At 40.8% G+C, this 20,443-nt stretch overlaps 1 protein-coding gene across 2 annotated transcripts in view; it reads right to left on the bottom strand.

Moving 5' to 3' along the window:
• The window catches only part of FSTL1 (follistatin like 1), a 62,295-nt gene that overhangs the window by 12,585 nt on the left and 29,267 nt on the right, over nucleotides 1-20,443 (bottom strand). For both annotated transcript variants that reach the window (XM_042453676.1, XM_042453675.1), the window contains exons 3-5: nucleotides 11,391-11,495; nucleotides 5,211-5,340; nucleotides 851-883 (exon numbers count right to left, since the gene is read on the bottom strand). In XM_042453676.1, the coding sequence (XP_042309610.1) occupies nucleotides 851-883; nucleotides 5,211-5,340; nucleotides 11,391-11,495 (268 nt within the window). The remainder of the gene's footprint in view (nucleotides 1-850; nucleotides 884-5,210; nucleotides 5,341-11,390; nucleotides 11,496-20,443) is intronic.

Here is a 20,443-nt window from a genome sequence, read left to right as displayed (position 1 = left end):
AGTGCGGATTAACACTTTGTTTCATAGCTGCCACTTGTATGAATGAAGCAACTAGACTAGTGACTCAGAAAAATCAAGAAAATGGACAGGTGACAATCACCTATTTCCCATTAATGCACATTACAGTCTTCAAAGTTTATTGTCATTGGGACTATGTTTTGTTCTATATTTCTTACATTCAGAATGTGATGGGGGTAAGGGGTCAGTCTTTTCGAGGCCAAGTTGGGGAAGGGGCAGATCATTCCCTTCACAGTGGTAGTACAGGTGGCCTTCCACATTTGTGACTTTGACTTTTGCGGATTTGATTAGATGCAGATTTGATCATTATGTTCTCTCTTGGAATCTCTAGGTCCTCCAGTGTGACTCTACCGTCAACGTCGAACAAATGTCAAGCTGGAGGACTTAGATTCCTAGACAGAACAGTTATTTAGACATTTGTAGGTTATCGTGCACAATTCAATGGTCAATGTACATCAGATGTGGAGCACAGAAATGCACTGGAGGATTTAGAGATCCCTAGAGAGGTGTTCTATCAGGTAAAAAAATAACAATAGTGTTTTATTATTTGCAGTCTTCTGCCCCTAACCCCAGCGAATGTGGAGGGCTCAATGTACTAGATATGGGCCTACCAATAAGCTCCAAGAGCAAGTGGTGCCCCAAGATGGAGACTGTTCTCTATGGGACCCAGGAAAAAGAATTTCAGTGTAGGTAATGTGCCCTTTTGTTGCTTTTCCAGAAATCCAAACCTTTATATGGGCATTCCAGCATGACTTCCTACATTAAGGCTCTAACTGACTCATGCTGTAAAAAATGTAACATGAAAGCCATCAGGATGCAAAGAAATACTTACCAGGACTTGCAGCTGAGTTTCCTGGCTTCTTTTCTGTTAAAAAAAAACAAAGGCAAAAATGTAGTTTCAAAGCCCTGCACAATATTTTGTAGTTTTCCTGGAATGCCTCCTTCAGGCATGGAATTGTTTAAAAGACAAAAGTAAAAGCACAGCTGAGCTTCACAGCATGCGGATAAGAAGAAAAAGAAAAGCTTGCAAACAGCATGAAACCAATTAACCAGCTCCATAAAATGTTTCTACTTTTATTCTCTAATTATCTATCCTTTGAAATACTTACTGTTTGATTCAGGCTGCATCTGCACTGAACTAATAATCCAGTCTGACACTACTTTAACTGTCAAGACTCAATGTTATGGAATTCTAGGAACTGTAGTCTTTTGAGACATTTGGCTTTCTCTGTCAGAGAGCTCTGAGGCCACAACAAGCTACAGTTTCCAGAATTCCATAGCATTGAGCCATGGCAGTTAAAGGGGTGTCAGAGTGGAGTATTTCGGCAGTGCAGATGACACCTAAGTTCTATTATACAATGGCCTGTTACAGACTGCCAAAATAAAGCTGCTTCGGGTCTCTTTGGAGGTATGCTGTTTAAATGATGCATGGGTCCTAAGAGTCCGGAGGTCGCGCCAAAGCCACACTCCATTCCTAAGCACTGGAGGGCAGCTTTGGTGCAGCTTCCGGATTCTTAGGATGCATGCATCATTTAAATAGCATACCTCCAAAGAGACTCGAAGCAGCTTTATTTTGGCAGTCTGTAACAAGCCAATATATATCCAAAATTTACCACCTGACTTAATAATTGCCTAACTTTATTCATTTTTGACTGTGTGATGATGATGATGATGATTAGAGATGGGAAGGGAAATGGGGTGTTTGGTGAGCAGGAGAGATCCAGAGCCGGGGGAGGGGGGAGGATGGGGAGAGAAGGTTTTAAGGGAAGGGAAAGAAGTGGAGTGTTTAGTGGGGAGAGAGATCCGGAGGAAGAGAGAAGGTTTTAACATTGGAATGAGAAGGGAATAATCTTTTTCACACATACCCACGCACGCACACACCCACACTCCTGCCTGAGCAGCTCTTTCAGAAATCACTGCCAAGGCAAACCAGGTGGTGTATCTTTCAGGACTTTTCTAACCAGTATTACTGTCTCTGACCCATACATAAGTTGAGCCACAATTTTAGGGTCAATTTTTGCACATAAATTTTTTGACTTATAGTCAAGTATATACAGTAATATTCTTACTTGCAGGGATGGTATATGTGATCTGTAATGCAATTCACATGAAGGGGGCTGTTGGTGACACACATGGTTGGGAAACAGATACAACACGTTGTTATTCTTTAGGCTGTATCAGAATGATCAGTGATATATAATAGCGAGATTGCTAAGGGCTTTTATATATTAGAAATGCATGTGTTTAATATAGCAGTGTGTTTGTTATTCCCGCAAAAGACTGTTCTGTTGCTTGGCTCCAAAAGCGGCTTATGCAGGAAGACTCAGTAAGCTTGGTAGGTGCTGTTATGACAGACTCTATCAGTCACTGATGATTTGAGAATGTGGAGGAAAAACACTCTTGAAAATAACATTTCTGTTTTACAAATTGTTTAACTATGTTGTGAGAACCGAAAACTTTGGCCCGCCAAATTTGGGAAGGAGGGGCTATGCCTCTCAAATTCTTTTATTTGCTGTATGTGTGCTTGATCTTTAGTTCTGTCCAAAGACATCTGACCAGCTGCATTTCTATGACTTTAGAAATAAAAAGGTTGCTCATCATCCACAGAAGCCTGTTCACTGAGTCTTGGAGGGAAGAGTTCAACTAGGTATGACAGTATGAGGAAATGGCAGTTGTTCTGTCTCCCAGGGATCTCCACAATACTCCATTATGGTAAGTCAACTGTGGTGGTGGTGGGGGGGGGGAATTAACAATTTGCCAACATTAATCTGGACTAAAAACAAGATTCTAATTGGGGCTGAGAATGGTGAAAACAAAGTTGGAGGGATGGGACAAGGAAAGAATGGAGGGTCACATTGCCCAAGCGAGAATTTCCAATACAAAAAGCTTGCGTTGAGGGGACCAGATTGAGAAGGTACTTGCAACTCAAAGTGATTTATTTGTCACCTCCCTAAACACTGGCTCTGTATTTGGCTCTCTATTGATCCCTCCAGCAAGGTGTTGGTCTTGCACTTAAAATGTAGATTCAAAGTCAATAAAAAACCCCATATTATCTATTGTTGTTACGGAATGGAACAGAACATTCAGTGTTCACAATCTAGTGTGAACACAAATGGCATTTTTTGTGCAGCTGGTAAGTAGGCAACTACGCAGTCAGTGGGAGTACATGGGACTTGCTAGGGCATATTTCTTGTTTCTAAACATGCTGCTTGTGCCAGCCATTGACTGTGTAATGTCATTTGGTCACCCGTGGCATTTGAAAAAAATAATTTAATGTTTCTACCCCCACACCTTCAATTTATGAGAGTTCTAGCAAACTAAAAAAGATATGGTTCTTAGAATATTAAAATAAACACAAAATATGTAGAGTAAGAGTATTATTATTACTAATAGTGCCTATTAATAATATTGTTTAAAACAGTAGGAATAAAAAAGAAGTAAAAATGAGATTTAATTTAAAATATGGGAAATAAAATATTTTTTCCTGGTATCTAAATTACATCAGCATGAATTCAGATTGGCTTCCCTAGAAAAGGGAAGATGCTCTCATAGCTTTTTGGCTGATGAGCGGGGTATAAATAAATAAATAAATAAATATATTATTATTATTATTGTTATTTGAAAGACGCAGCTTTGACATTTCACTCACTGAACTATCTAGGTCTATTTCACCTTAGTTTCTTTCAGGAATATTTGGTAGAAATAATCTTAAAAAAATGAAAAAGCCTTAGTCTCAGGCCAATTAATTTTATTCAAAGGTACCATTGAGCAGGAGCAGGAGCAGGAGCAGGAGCAGGAGTCAGGATGTTTTAAGCAAATAAGCATAATATATTTATGTGCCTGTGATGGGCCGAGACCCTTGTCCCACATGGCCCACCTCCATTCATTCAACACCATGGCTTTACTGTTGTTGTTGTTGTTGAATGACTTCAAGTTTTTATCAACTTATGGTGGCCCTAAGGAGAACATATTTCAGGTTTTTCTTGGCAAGATTTATTTAGAGGGGGCTTCTCTTTGCCTTCCTCTGAGGCTAAAGGAGTATGACTTGCCCAAGATCACCCAGTGCATTTCCATGGCTGAGTGGGGATTTGATCCAAAATTGAGTACAGTGGGCCCTCTCCTTACACAGGGGATCCATTCCGGATCCCCCCACATAAGGGAAAATCCACCTATGCTCGAGCCCCATAGGAAATAATGGGGCGCATGCATGTGGTGGAGAGGCACATTGTTTCCCTTCCCAAGCAGTTTCCGCTTAAGCTGGAAGCTGTGTAAAACGCATCCGCGCATGGCATGGGTGCACCTATGAAAGATCAGACCTTTTTAATGTACAATTCTAGTTGGAAGATAAATGCCCAAATGTCACTCCTGAAGTTGCTAAATTTGTCTCTGAGACAGCTAGGAATAGACCATTCTACATATCAAGGGACAGTTAAGAGTTAGATCTAGCAACCCTCTTGACAATTGTCCAATTGCAGGGAATTTTGATCACTTCTATCTCTTGATGATTTGTGTCAATTTCAGGCCTATGGACTGTAATAAATTATGACTGACCAGGTAGAGGCTGGTCCAACTTTGGTACACCCTGGTGTCTCAATTGCCATGGCTGGGAATGGCCAAGAGATGCCTTCATCCTCCTACCTCTTCCCCTGGTGGGTGTATTCCCCCTGCCACCTGCTCTTTCTTCTCCTATTACTTTAAAGCAATTGATTTGCTCTTGCTGCCAGAAGCTCCATGTCCTATGTTGCAACTGGACTGGGAAGCAGTTTCCCAGCATCTTCCTCCCCAGGTGCCATCACTTCCTCCAGCCTCCTCTGTGCTTTGCCCAGGTACAGCTCTAGTTATGAGAGGCTTTCCAAGCCCTGGCTACAGAGCAGTGGCACAGTGCTTAAATGCCAGTACTGCAGCCACAAGGTTGTGGGTTCGATCCCAGGGCTCCAAGGTTGACTCAGTCTTCCATCCTTTCGTAGATCAGTAAAATGAGTACCCAGCTTGTTGGGGGCAATTGCTTTACAGATAGTAAACTGCTTTGAGAGAGCTGAGCTCACTGATAAGCAGTATAGACATGTAAATGCTATTGCTAATTAGTCTTGTGCCTTTGAAATATCAAAACAGATCAAATGATAATGTTCTACTATTTGCCTTCTTGGAGGAGTGCTTGTTCCAAGAGCAACCCAGGCCAGAGCCTGGCTTACCTTTGCAATGGCCGTCATAGTCCACCTGGATCTTGGAACCAGTGAGGCAAGCATCACGATGTAGCTCACAGTGGTTCAGGTACGTCTTGCCATTGCTGCCGCAAACTGGCCTTTTGTGGGGTTTGCATTTCTACACAAAGAAAAAAAGATTGCCAGATCAGGTTGGCTCAAGACAAGAAGGAAGGGAGGAGAGAGAGGCATAAAAATCAGCACCTCAGGCAGACTATTTGTACTAGCAGGGCAAGATACTAGGCATTTTAAATAAAACCAGTCCAGGGATCTACAGCTCCAATTATTTAACCACATCAGGGGTAGGAATCATGTGGCCTGCCAGATGTTCTTGGACAGCAACTCCCAGTGTTTGTTGTACTGACCAGAGTTACTGAAAATTGTAGTCCAACAAATGCTATCCAGCCCCAGAGTAAACTTATCTGTCTATCAGGACTCCAACATAAACTGATTCATACTTGCTGAGTCTTTTATAGCCAGCACTTTCGGCATAAACGTTTCTATTCTATGTATATGTCAGTCTTAATCTGTATTTTGGGTGCCTTTGCTTACTAACCTTTCGTAAAGAATCACTTCCCTTTGTATAAAGCCGCCTGACCTTTCAAATCAATGGATGAGAGCCTTCTCTGTGTTTCCCCAATGATGAAGGTAGAAATGTACACAATATAGAGGAAGTATCTTTTACAGGGATGCCAGTGGAATTCCCCTTAAGTAGTGTACCTGGTCTTTCAACTGTATATTTATCTCATTGTATGTATATGTATTATGTATATTTCCCAAATATACTGTCAAATTCTACAAAAACATACAAAATGAAATAATAGTCTGAAATCATATATTTGCCACTAAGAATATATTGTAAGTACAGTCATTGTGACCCTTTTTGTCTAAAGTGTCTACAAAAGACCCTACCTATTAAGAAAACAATCAGCCCTTTGTGTTGAATGTGTTCCAGTTTTTGGCCATGGCCATAAGCGCTCATATTGTATTAATCCAATTACTTCAGGATGCTTTTCCCACCAACCTGCTCATAATTATCCTCAAGGTTTGTCAAACCAGCAAAACAGAATCAGGTTTGCAAGTTAGACAACATTCTAGATGCACGGAACTGCCGCCACCTATAAGATGAGATGTGCTTTTAAGGGAGCCAACTGAACTGCAACCTCTTTCCTCATGCCATCTGCAATGCTTTCACCTTCCCCAAGAGCTCTGCTGCTATCACCATTTTGGGTACTTTAGCTGAGGGGCTGAAACCTTCTTTGACTGATGACTTCAGAATGAGAAGGGTTCTCCCCTCCCATAGAAAAGCCACCTGGCAGAGGTAAGGCATTACTTATGAAATTTCTGTGGGTTTTTCAGACTGTGTCGCCTATTCTGGAAGAATTTATTCCTGACATTTCACCTGCAACTGTGGCTGGCATCTTCAAAGGTTGGTGGCACGGAAGTGTGGGGGGTATATATACCTGTGGGGCCCTTATTTTGGGGAAGTGGTTTACATGTTAATGGTGAAGTTAGTTTGTGTGTTCTGTGTTCAATGGCACAGCTTGTTTTGAGTATAATTGTAGAAAAGTGGGATACATGTACAGAGCGAATAATGATGGAAAAGTTGTTTTCCACAAAAGGCAGCAACATTTTCTCTATTGCATGCCCTCCTTAAGATGGCAGACTCTGAGCGATTCTGTCAAGTACAGGTTTTGGTCATCACACCATATCCTTCTCCAGTGATTTTTCAGTGGCAACAGACTGAAGTAGAGGTGACGGGCAGCTATGCTACTATTTCATGTTATCTTTTAATAATTAACTTGCTGTATGGGAAAGCAGGTATATAAATTTTCATTACACTACAAATAGGATATTGATAAGATGGAATGGGTCCAGGGAAGGATGACCAAGATGATCAAAGGTCTAGATACCATGTTTTATGAGGAACAACTTAGGGAGATGACTACATTTACGTGGGAAAAGAGAACACTAAGAGGTGACATGGCAGCTACCTTGAAATAGCTGCATATACACTGCAGAAATAATCCAGGTTGACACCACTTTAACTGCCATGGCTCAATGCTATGGAATTCTGGGAATTGTAGTTTGTTGTGTCAGAAGCACTCTTTGACAGAGAAGTCTAAATATCTCACAAAATTACAGTTCCCAGAATTTGATTGCATCGAGCCATGGCAGTTAAAGTGGTGCCAACTTGGATTGTTTCTACAGTGCGGATCCAGCCAATAACTCAGGCGACAGAGTGATTTTGTTTTCTGCTGCTCCAGAGACTAGAACATGAATTTATGGTTTAGAATTACAAGAAATGGCGGGTTCTTCCTAAACAGTAGGAAGAATTTATATACTGTAAGAACTGAGGACAGTGGAATACAATGCCTTGGAGAGTAGTAGACTCTCTATGTTTGGAGTTCTTTAAATAGAAGTTGGATGGTTGTATTTCAGAAGTGCTGCAATTGTGTCTTCCTGCATGGCAGGGGATTGGATTAGGTGGTCCTTGCAGCCAATTTCAGCTCTAAGATTCTACAATCTGTGTTTTTAGCTTGGAGAAGAGAAGGTTATGAGGTGATATATAGCCCTATTTAAATATTTGAAGGGATGTCACGTTGAGGATGGAGCAAGCTTACTTTCTGCTGCTACAGAGACTGGGACACGGAGCAATGGATGCAAAACCCAGGAAAGGAGATTCCACCTCAACATTAGGAAGAATGTCCTGACAGTAAGATCTGTCCAACATGGGAAGACACTGCTGCCTGGGAGAATGGTGGAGTCTTCTTCTTTAGAGGCTTTTAAACAGAGGTTGGATGGCCATCTGTGAGAGGTGCTTTGATTGTGTATTCCTGCATGGCAGAAGGGAGGTTAGACTGGATGGTTCTTGTGGTTTCTTCCAACTCTATGATTGTGTGATTCTATAAATTCTGTGAAATGCCAAATGATATTAAGATTTCTTATCCCCCTGCCCTCCCATCCCTTTAACTGGCTCCCTACCCCTTTCCCAGGAGGATGGGTTCCTGTCTCTGTCTTCTCCAGGGTCCCATTGCCCAGGAAGGAGGCTTGGAGGGGATGGACCAATGCCCTAACCTTTCCCGAGTGGATTGGTGCCTGGGGAAGGCAGAGATCTGAGCGGGAAAGGGGTGGGGTTGGCACGCACATCCCTTCCCAGCTTCTCCCTCCTGGGCTCCTCCCCAAATAATCAAAAACGCGAGTGTCAAAGCTGTGAATGTAGAGGGACAAGCGTACATGTTTTTGTTAGAATGTCACAAAATAGGAAGGGCATTGCTGCAGCAGACACTCATAAACTGAAGTTCAGCTAGCTGTATGCAGGTATTCTAAATCCACACAGTTTCTACATGTGAGGAGGGAAACAAGGGCACTACATCTGACCCTGTTCTTTCACATTCTCTGTGTCCATGTAGAAGGTGACTGTCTGCAGTGGATATCTCCCTCTGCCCCCATCCAGGGAGGCTCTTCACACAATTTAAGACTCCTACCTTGCCTGAATTGTAAGTCACATTGACAGTTGCTGCACAAGAGGCTTTCTGCTGTAAGCAGTTCACCCTCTACCTGCAGTGGGTGATGAGAATAGCAATGGACAGGCTAGTGTACGTGTTCGTTCTCCTCCTTCTCAATTACAGAGAACACGTATTTTGAATATGAGTGGAAGGACTTCTCTCTCTCTCTACATTGCTTCCCCTCAAATCCACTTGTTCCATTTAACTTAACCCTTTAGTACTCCTTGCTTGCTAAGAAGTACTAATGAATATTCTTTCCCTACTTACACTAATCTTCATTTTCTTCTTCCATCTATTTTTTATTCTATGTGAGCAACAGATGCTGCAATGACTGGAAATCTGGCTGTATTCCCTTACTGAATTATGTTGTTATTATTGTTCGCAGTGTGCACAGCCGCATTCCACAAAGCACACAAAGAACATTTAATGCTCTGGAGAGAAGAAATTTTAAAAACTGGACTGTGAGTGCCCAGGAAAAGGAGTTTTGTTTTGTGCAGTGAAAGGAGGACATCTTTTCCTCTTACTCCAGGGGACAAGACTATGAAGCAGCTCTGCATATGCAGCCTTTTCTCAAGAGGAAACAACCTCAGTCACTAATCTATTGGCAGATCTTACTCAGAAAAAGAACATGTAACTTTCCCCTCTCCCCAAGAATAACAGTTCTGCTGGCATTCTGTTAGTGGCATGCACACACACAAGCTTCTCTTATGTGTGTGTATGTCCTTTCTGGAGTACTGTTGGATCTCTTCTGGAGGACTGGAAGGATAGCCCCACCTGCCTTAATGGTCCATGCCACTTTGATTATTTTAGATTGTGCTATTGATGAAAAATTTTAATGTGAATATTTATTATCTTATTGGTGGGAGGGTTTGGGGGTTGATGTAAACTTTTACTGTTTTATTGTATTTTAATCTCTGTTGTAATCCCGCCTCAATCCACAGGGAGAGGTGGGAAATGTAAATAATAATAATAATAATAATAATAATAATAATAATAATAATTATTATTACTACTACTACTACTACTACTATTATTATTATTCCTTTCCTCCTTCTGCAGCACCAAACACCCCCTGCCAGCCTCTGAAGCCCAGTCATTTCATACTTTGTAGGGAGTCAACAGAATGAGAGAAGCATTTGGCTATGTCCACATAGCCAAACACAAAATTATGGCATCAGTGCTGAGAGCCAGAGTGGTCCTTTGGAGGTCTTAGCACTGCTGTAATCATTTTGCATCTAGCTGTAATGACACAGCCAGGCACATCTGTAATCCTCCTCGCTCTTCACTAAGTATACAATGGCTGGTGGTGGGGTGCTTTAGAGGCTGTTGAGTATGTTGAATGCAAGATAAGTAGGCCCGCTATAATTGCTGGGATTAGGGACACAGGACCCTGTGAAAGTGGGACCCTGTGAAAGCTGTTAACTGGGGCTGGCTACAGGGAACATACAACTCCCTTGTTGCAACAGCTCCATTGGCTGCTAGTCCGTTTCCGGGCACAATTCAAAGTGCTGGGTTTGACCTATAAAACCTTTAATGGCTTGGGTTCAGGTTATTTGAAGGACCACATCTCCTTGTATGAGCCCACTAGAGTGTTGAGATCATTTGGAGAGGCCCTTCCCTCTGTCCCAGTACCCTCTCAGGCATGTTTGGTGGGAACTAGAGAAAGGGCCTTCTCCGTGGCTGCTCCCAAGCTCTGGAACTCTCTCCCTAGGGAGGCCAGAATGGCTCCATCTATGTTTTCTTTTTGTTGGCAGATAAAAACATTTTTATATTGCCAGGCGTTCGCATATGGACATGGATGCTGTTTTGTTTTTGTATTAAAGAGTTTTCAATTTTAATAAAGTACTGTAATGTTTTAATTGTTCGAATTGTTTAATTGTTTTTTAAACTTTGTATTTTTAATGTTTCATACTGTTTTAGCTTAGGCCTGTTACAGACTGCCAAAATAAAGCTGCTTCAGGTCTCTTCGGAGGTATGCTATTTAAATGATGCATGGGTCCTAAGAGTCCGGAGGTTGTGCCAAAGCCATACTCCATCCCTAAGCACTGGAGTGCAGCTTTGGTGCAGCTTCTGGATTCTTAGGGTACATGCATCATTTAAATAGCATACCTCCAAAGAGACCCGAAGCAGCTTTATTTTGGCAGTCTGTAACAGGCCTTAGACAGTTTTAAATTTTGTTAGCCGCCTTGAATCACTGTACCAGGAGGAATGTAGGATATAAATAAATAGCTTAAATAGAACAACAACAACGACAGATGTTAAGGCACAATTAAAAAACTGCTTTTGTTAGACAAGAGTCAGAAACTTATCCGGGAATGGAGCTAGGAAGGAACTAAATTGGCAACTGAGGTTGATTCCTGCCATTAGAGGACACATACACAAAACTGCTTCACACTGCTACCTCTTATAATGAGAAGGGAAGAGCAAATTGTCATAAGATACACTCAACCAATATTGCCACAGTGGAAGGATTATGTTAACAAAAGGAGTTGGGCTAAGAGAAGGAAACGAAGGTGCATTATTGAGTAAAACCAAAAAAGTTGCCAAAAAAAAAAAAAGCGACTATGGACATGGTGGGAGAGCTGCTCAGGATTTCCCATGCCAGCTCTTGACCCCAATGGTCTGAGGGGTCTTGCTCCTGAAGGGCTGACCCATGCCTTACCTCAATGCACAGACAGGTTGGCTCACTCTTCTCGGTCACAGCACACTCCCGGCCAGCTCCACAAAAAACATTGGCACAGATTTTGGATTTGCTTACTGGTTCTTCCTATAAGGTATAAAGAAAAAACTATGTTGTTGAAAAACTACCATCATTCAAAAAGAAAAAGAGACAGACATAAGCTATGGCTTTTGATGTTTTTTCTTTATATTCTGGGCTGTAGCACTTGAGTGCTTTTACATACTTGGTAAGTATATAAAAATGCAATTTAGGCACCAGAACATCTTCTCTTTCCCCATGTTGCAAAAATCCACAGAATCTTTCTCAATATTAACGTGCATATCTGCAGATATTGAAAACACCAACAATTACTTTCACAGATCTGTTCACAGTTCAATAATATTCTTCATTATGAGTTTAATTTTGCCAAGTTTTTCAGAGGAATCCATGTATACAGTCATTATGGCACCAGGACTTACCCTCCACTCTGCTCTGAATCCTATCATCATCATCATCATCATCATCATCATCATCATCATCATCATCATCTTTCTGGCTAGAAGCAAGTAGGCTAGTCCTTACCCCATCTCCCTTCAGGTAAGTAAGAAGGAGCAATCTTCACATTTTACCTTGATCTGGGAGCAGCCCCTTAGCTAAGATTTCTGTCTTAATTTCCAAAAATGAAAATTATGTGAATGACAAGTTGTGTTCAACTATGATTGGTACTTTATGCATAATGTTTAATGTCATTACTAGGAACTATCTTTAGGTCTCTGGTTTTGGTTTGGGATGATACTGAACTGGGAACCCTAAAATCAAACAAATAAGACAAACAGACAAAGTTTAGGTACTTTGATTGTATTTGGGAAGAGGATAGACCCTCAAAATTATACCCTCTGAATGTTTCCCACTGGACTTAAGTGGCTTGTCAAGCCTGAATAGGTATTTTGACAAGGACTGCCAGAGTGAAAACTAGAGCAGGTTCCTATATCTTAAATGGTTGCGTAGTAAAGGCAATCTCAGCAGCTGTTCTTTGTCACACAACCAAGTAGCAAAGAACACTGCTGAGCCCTCTCCAGTTTTCAATATGACAAGCCTACCTCTGACACTATGCACCAGCTGGGATTGTTTTAATGTAGACTTTTTGCAGCAGTCATATTAAGATTTTTTGAAACAAGATGCAGTGAATGGGGCCACTCCACCTTGACTGGGATAGGCAGTTCCCTTTTCTTTTCCACAACGAGAGTGACCAATACATTTTATGTAAAAGATTAGGCTCTCCTACTGAATATATGTACAGTATATATACACATGCACAGACACACACATTCAGTCAGCCCTCTATATCCACGGAGCCAAGCATCCATGGTTTGAAAATATTTTTAAAATGTATAAATTCCAAAAAGCAAACCTTCATTTTGCCATTTTATATAAGAGACACCATTTTACTATGTATTTAATGTACTGAATTGTAATGTATTGTATTTAATGAGACTTGAGCATCCATGGATTTTGTTATCCCAGGGAAATTCTAGAGCCAAACCACAGCGGATACCAAGGACCCACTGTATAATAATATCAAAATGGATCACATAGCTATTTTATTTTCTGAAGAAACCTACCAATATACAGAATATATGGATTGTTGAAGTAACAGTGGTTTATAGAACATTATTTAGCCTTAGATATATTCAAATAATGGAGTGTAGCTATTTATTTTAGCCCCCCCGCCTAAAAAAAAAAAAAAGGATTAATTTTAAAATGAAAAGTGATGCAATAAATGGAGATGCAATTTGTGAATAACATACATTCTTAACAAATGTATATGGTCACAGTGCTGCTTTTCTACCATAGCCTAACAATTCTAGTTCTTAACAAAAACATATTGAATACTCTGGGTAGCTTTCCAGAGTGATGCTGTTTTTGGTGGAAGAGGAGAGAGGAAGGGAATCCAGCACTGTTCCTTGTCATCTGTTCCTTATTAGTAAAGTAACTGAACACTCAGCAATCAGAGGGTGAGAAGAAGCCATCATTCTAGCCAGTTTCTTACAAACTGCATTCTCTTCAGCTTGGAGTCAAGGATGTTGTTTGTCTGCCTATTTCGGGGGAGATTTAGGCTGCATCTGCACTGCAGAAATAATCTGGTTTGACCCCACTTTAACTGCCATGGCTGAATGCTATGGAATTCTGGGAACTGCAGACAAGCACGACAGAGAACCAATGTTTAAATGGCTAAATAGAATAACCTGGTGTGCAGGAGACATTATTTGAATGGTATAGGCCTGGAAAGTTCAACTGCATTCCAAAGCTATGTATGCAAATGAATTCTTGTCTCAGAAGAACAGCTTTTTCCAATTGAAGCTGAGGCCTGGTTTTTACTGAAGTGGTGAGCCTGGGTCTGTCTGGGTTGTTGCTTTTTCACAATCAGAACTGAATGTTCCTTCTTGCAAAAAGATCCCTATGTTTGGAAAAGTGGCATTCAGCAGATTGCTCTTCTAGGCTGGAGCCCCTTACCCTGACATTGAGTTTGCCCTGCTATGTGGGAATCTGTGCATGTGGACTTTCCCCATGTTTGGTTTGTTATTGGAGCAGCATATGAACCCCACCTTACAGGCCCAGATTTACTGCAATCAATCAATATTTTAATTGCAGTCAATGACCATATTCCAAAATTAATTTACATACATAAAATACATACACACACAAGCACGAGTAAAATATAAATATAAATGTAATTATAAGTCATATAAAATATGAAATATATAACCTAATATATAAGAGCATATACATAAAATAAAAACCTAAGCTTTTACTAAGACCTTATTTTTGCAGGTTTGCAGAATAAGAAGTAGGCATGAAAAGCTGGCTGGAGGCAGGAGCAAGAGTAGAAAAGTTGGCCTTTGTTCTCCAAACACATTTCTGTGTCTGAGTGGAATTACTAGAAGCTGAATTCTAGTAATTCTAGGCATTTCTGTCAACTGGAAATATTGAGCATTACAGTGCCCACTACAGTGCCCCTTCCTAGAATTGGAGGACCTAAAGATGGTGGAACGTATTGTAAGAAAAGCAGGCTTGGACACAGAAGAAGGAGGAGTGAAAATAGGAGGAAGGAATATCAATAATCTAAGATATACAGATGACACCATAATACTAGCAAAAAACCTCCCAGATCCTGAACAACTACTAAGGAGGATCAAGGAAGAAGGTGCAAAGGCAGGCTTACTGTTAAACATAAAGGAAACAAAAATAATGACAACAGAGAATCTACGGTACATAAATTCAACCTAGACAATGAAGAAATAGGAATACTAAAAGAGTTCTCATACCTGGGATCAAACACTGGTAGGAATGTAGACTGCAGCCATGAAATCAGAAGAAGATTAAGAATGGGGAGGGTGGCAATGAAAAGAGTGGAAAAGATCCTATAATGCAAAGATACACAACTGAGCACAAAAGTTAGAATCATACAAGCTATTGAAATCCCTATTACCATGTATGGATACGAGAGCTGGACAGTTGAGAAACAAAATAGCAAGGAAATCAATGCATTTGAGATGTGGTGCTGGAGAAGAGCACTGAGGATATAATGGATGGCCAAAAAGACAAATAAGTGGGTCCTAGAGCAGATCAAGACAGAAATCTCCCTGGAAGCCAAGATGACAAAATTTAAGATTGTCATACTTTGGCCATATCATGAGAAGAGAGGGCTCATTAGAAAAACAATAATGATGGGAGGTGGAGGGAAGTAGAAAGAGAGGAAGGCCACATGTTAGATGGATAGTTTCTATTAAGGAGACCAAAGGTATGAGTTTACAGGACCTGAGCAAAGCAGTGAAGGACAAGGGTGATTGGAGATGTCTCATCCATAGGGTCACCATGGGTTGAGATTGATTCAAAGGTGGCAACAACCACAAAAATAACAACAAAAGATGGTAGCCCACATGATGGTAACCCCATGACTGCTGCAATGCACTATACCCTGGGCTACCTTTGTACCAAGTCTGGAAACTCCAACTGGTTCAGAATACGGCAGCCAGACTGATTGCAAGTATATCCAGGAGTAACAATATTACACCAGTCTTAAAATTTCTCCACTGGCTGCTGATTAGTTTCCAGCAGGTCTAGCCAGTCAATTTTCAATCATTACTTTTAATGTGTATATGAATGCTTACGAGTGAACTTTAATGATTTTATAGCATTGTATTTTAACTGTGGATTTATGGGTTTTAATTGTGTCTTGTACTTTAACATGCAGGTCTGTGCTGCTGTGAACATGGCTATACAGTTGGCCCTCACATTTGTGGCTTTGACCTTTGCAGATTTGATTATTTGCGGTTTTGATTAATATGTTCTTTCTAGGAATCTCTATGTCCTCCAGCGCAATTTTGCTGGAAGTTGACCATAGAGTTGTGCTGGAGAACCTGGAAGCTCCTGGGGAAAACACTTCTCTAGGCATTTGTAGGTCCTCCAACATGATTCTATCATCAACTTCTGACCATTTAGTTGCACTGGAGGACCTGGAGATTCCTAGAGAAATGTTCTCTCAGGTAAAAAGAATAATGTGGTTTTTTTATTTGTGGTTTTTCCACATTCACAGGGATCCTTCATCCCAACCCCATTCAAAATGTGGAGGGACCTCAAATGCTGTGAGCCATCTATTTTTCACCTGTTCATGCTAGGAAGCTGACTGGTAGTAATGTACAACCCTCTGTATAACAGTTTGAATGAATGGAAAGGAATGACTTTGAGCCCATTTGCTTAAGCGCCTCATAAAGCATCTGTATTAAAAGTCCAATGCTGACAACATTTTTCCTGCATGTCAGAATTTTTCTCTCCACCCTGTTCTAGTTTTGAAGACCACTCAAATGCAAAACTCCACCCGCCTTAGATATTCTTCAACAAGACAGCTGCAAAATATACTCCTGGGAATTAAAGAGGACATGCTCATTCAATCTGATCTCAAGTCTCCAGGAGGCTGGGCAGCCAGTGAATCCAAAGCTACAAGCTCACAATGGGTGAGCCCATGATTTCCAAAGCACAAGAACCTCCCTATGGACATGAGTGCAAAGAAAAAACATTGTTCTCAGATTTTGTAATTGGTCTGGAATGCTTTTAAAGAGACAAAACTACAAATCTGGAGGCAACATTGATGAGGTAATATAAAATGGAATATTAGGATTTATTCCTGCTTGAACAGCTTTTGCAACTATTTCCACCCCATCGAGTGCCAATCCCTTTTGCATGTACCATTTCATAGTCTAAACTCACAAATCGTCCAAAACAGGGCCTAGACTAAATAATAAAGTCATGCTTGCACAATTTAAAGGTGGAAAACTAATACTGCATAAAAAATTGATTTTACTTATTATGGCTGCAGCTCACTAAGACATTGCTGGTAAATGGAAAGACTTTAAAAACCTAAAAAATATGAGCTGTTGGAATAAGGTGTGGCACATAACCTTAATGGAAAAAGTAATGCATACATCCAGAACAGGAGACTTGGAAGTGTTCTGGGAAACTTTTGTTGCCTTTTATTCAATATATATTAATGAACATGGAGAGTCTGGGAGGACCATCAGAGACATAAGCCCCATACAGACAGGCCACAATAAAGGACTGGAGCACAGCTTTGGTGCAGCTTCCGGACACTTAGGACACATGCATCATTTAAACAGCATACCTCCAAAGTGACCCGAAGCAGCTTTATTTTGGCTGTCTGGGGCCACAGTTTCCATTATTAGAGCATCAAGAATGGTTACATTTTAAATATTGAATATCAGTCTTACTTTATGTGCCTCACCTGCACTGCAGTCTCATTCTATGCTTTCATAACAATGAAGCTTTTGTTTCAGCTTTTTTTGGTCTTGCTTTTACTAATGCAGTTGTATTGTACTTTTGTGGTATTAATAAACATTTAAAAAACAAATAGAATTCTAGTTCCAAATTCTAAGTTGATAAGAGAGGCATGCTACAGACTCCCTGACAAAAACACTTTATAATCCTAATATAACAAAAAGATATCAAGAGGCTGCAGAGATAGAATATCTTCCAGCACAGATACACATTTACATGTACCAGGAGGATACAACACTTGCCCTGGAAAGAAAGAACAAAAGAAAGAAAGAAAGAAATAAGTTCTGAAACACTTGGAGGAGCTATGGGGAATTTCACAATTTTTTAAGTTTTAAAAAAAAAGGGGGGGGAGGGGTCCCCTGGATCTAAATTTTTATCCATACCCCCCAATGGACATTTGGGAGGAAAAAACAAAAGGTTTGGGAGAAAAAATTGGTAAAAATTATTTTTCACTTCTGGGGGTCCAAGTGAAGCTCCAAAGATGATGGAAATGGCCTCCAGATACATTACCGGAGTTTTGGACCATTTTTTAAAAGAGTGTATTTGGAAGCATTCTAGAACAAAAAACCTGCAAAAAATATTTTTAACCCCAGGTGCTGAATATAAAAAGCAGGTTGCACTTTGCCCACCCCTGGCATAGACACCACCTACCCACACATACATATATCTAACCCAACTTTTGTTTAAGAATACGGTAGTTAAGGTCTTATTACAGATGAGATCAGATATGTTGACTTTCTGTACAAGTACAGTATGCACTATTTCTCATTAACATCACATGAACATCTTGGCTCATGCATTGACCCAGTTCCAGAAACAAAAACACGGAATAGAATAGAATATTTATGCATAGGATTAGGCTCTGTGGGAAACCTACTCCTTCCACCCACACAATCACAAACAGAGGTAGTTCAGTTGTGCAGAGCAGTACCATCTATCCACCAACATCAGGGTTATGAATTTTTCTTAAGGTGGAATAAAAATGCTAATGAATGTCAATAATATTTGCTGATATTCATCTATCAATCTACTTCTTAAGAACGGGGGAAGAATACAAATGGATCAGTTTAATTAATTACAAATTGAAGTCTCAAAACAAAATCAAAAATTGAATCCTAGGGTTTGAAGAGACTCAAAGAGGCCATCCAATTCAATCCCCTGCCATGCAATAATACACCATACAAGCACCCCTGACCGATGGCCATCCAGCCCTTGTTTAAAAACCTCCAAAGGAGAACAAGTTGCAATCCAATGAATAAGGTATCCACTAATGTCTTGGGCCTGACACTGCTTTGGCTTCATCCTGCCACTGTCTGGCCTCTGTGCTGCTGGTGGATGAAAGCTTTGAGGAGGGTATTAGCTACAGTGCTATGACCCTATACTTATTTCTCTAGTTGATGCTTGTTATTCTATCTGTGCTTTCTTGGACCGCCAGAGTAAGAACTGGAGAGGTTTCCTGTCCCTTTAATGTGTGTGCAGGAGTTGTTTGTTGCATGAAAAGCAACATCTGCTGAAATCCTCTCTTCCAGATAACGATGTAAGGGGACAGGATACCTTTCCAGTTCTCAATCTGGTAACTCTTGTGTGCTCTTTCCTTTCCTCACACCTTCCATTTTTCCCCAGGGCTGCCTCACTTTTATTGTTGTGTGCCTTGAAGTTGTTTCCGACTTATGGAGAGCCTCTCATTGGGTTTTCTTGGCAAGATTTGTTTAGAGGAGGCACTCTCCTAAAATAGCCTCCTCAGAATTTCCTGCTGCAGTTTCTTAGGAACAATAAAGCATTGTGCTCCCTGCAAGCTATAGAAGTCTATATGTAACAGCTAGCATAAAGTGTTAATTAATTCACACAGACATACATATCTTCATTCTACCCAGATAAAGCTGTACAGTGGACCCTTGGTATCTGCTGGAGTTTGGTTCCAGGAACCCCTGTGGGTACCAAAATCTGTGGATGCTCAAGTCCCATTAACTACAATGGCATAGTAAAATGGTGCGCCTTATATAAGATGGCTAAATCAAGCTTTGCTTTTTTGGAATATATATATATATATATATATATATATATATATGGGGAAATACTTTGCAGGCCATGAATAGTTGAATCCCTGGATAAAGAATCCTTGGATATGACAGGCTGACTCTACTATAAATTTCAAAGGATCCCTGTACTTGGGTATAAATGAAGAAATGCCACAAGTACAGAGATTCTCAGTAACATTTGAACCTATGTGCATGCAGTGTGAACCCAGTTACAGTGTACTGATGCCTTTTTCTCTTCCAAGTATTCCATTTTTCCAGATCACTATTACTTACCAAGAATAAGCCATGTTCAACCTATGCAACTGTTCCTTAGCCTGTCTTTGGACCATCTTTTGCAAATATGTATTAAATGTGAAACATAGTACTACAGACATTTTGCTACTAAAGCCTATTCTTACAACCTCTAGATCCTAGAATTTATACTGTAACATTATAAGGGCCTTAAATTGGCCACAATGAGCTCCTTCTCTCACCTGGGAGGTGTCTGCAGTGATGGTGTGGGGAAGAGTAAATGGAGGTCCCTTCTTCAGGTCACATCAAGGAGGAATAGAGCAATGGATGAAGAAGAGGATGGGCATGCTGTAAGACTTATAAGAGGTGATATGATAGCCTTGTTTAAATACTTAAAGGGATGCCATATTGAGGAGGGAGCCAGCTTGTTTTCTGCTGCTCCAGAGACTAGGACCCAGAGCAATGGATGCAAGCTACAGGAAAAGAGATTCACATTAACATTAGGAGAAACTTCCTGACAGTCAGGGCTGTTCCACAGTGGAACAAAGTCCCTCAGAGTCTCCTTCCTTAGAGGTCTTCAAACAGAGGCTGGATGGCCATGTGTCAGGTATGCTTTGATTGAGATTTCCTGCATGGCAGGGAGTTGGACTGGATGGCCCTTGCGGTCTCTTCCAACTCTATGATTCTATGATTTTAAAATTGGATGTAATGATGTTTCATGGAGGCAGCAGCTATTTTACAATTTTTTTGAAAAATCCCATTCTACAATGGTGGACCCATAATGCCACAGAAGGAATTCCTTTGGAAGCCATCATGTTATATGTGTGCGTATGTAGGGTTGCCATATCCCGCCTGGGGACGGGACTTTCCCGGTTTGGGGCGGGGCCACACGGTCCCACCCTGGTTTGGCCCCGCCCCCGGGACTCCCCCCCC

Source organism: Sceloporus undulatus, chromosome 2, assembly GCF_019175285.1.
Source record: "Sceloporus undulatus isolate JIND9_A2432 ecotype Alabama chromosome 2, SceUnd_v1.1, whole genome shotgun sequence".
Taxonomy (NCBI): Eukaryota; Metazoa; Chordata; class Lepidosauria; order Squamata; family Phrynosomatidae; genus Sceloporus; species Sceloporus undulatus.
Note: the sequence above shows the minus strand (reverse complement) of the source record. Positions and strands in the feature narration are given on the sequence as shown.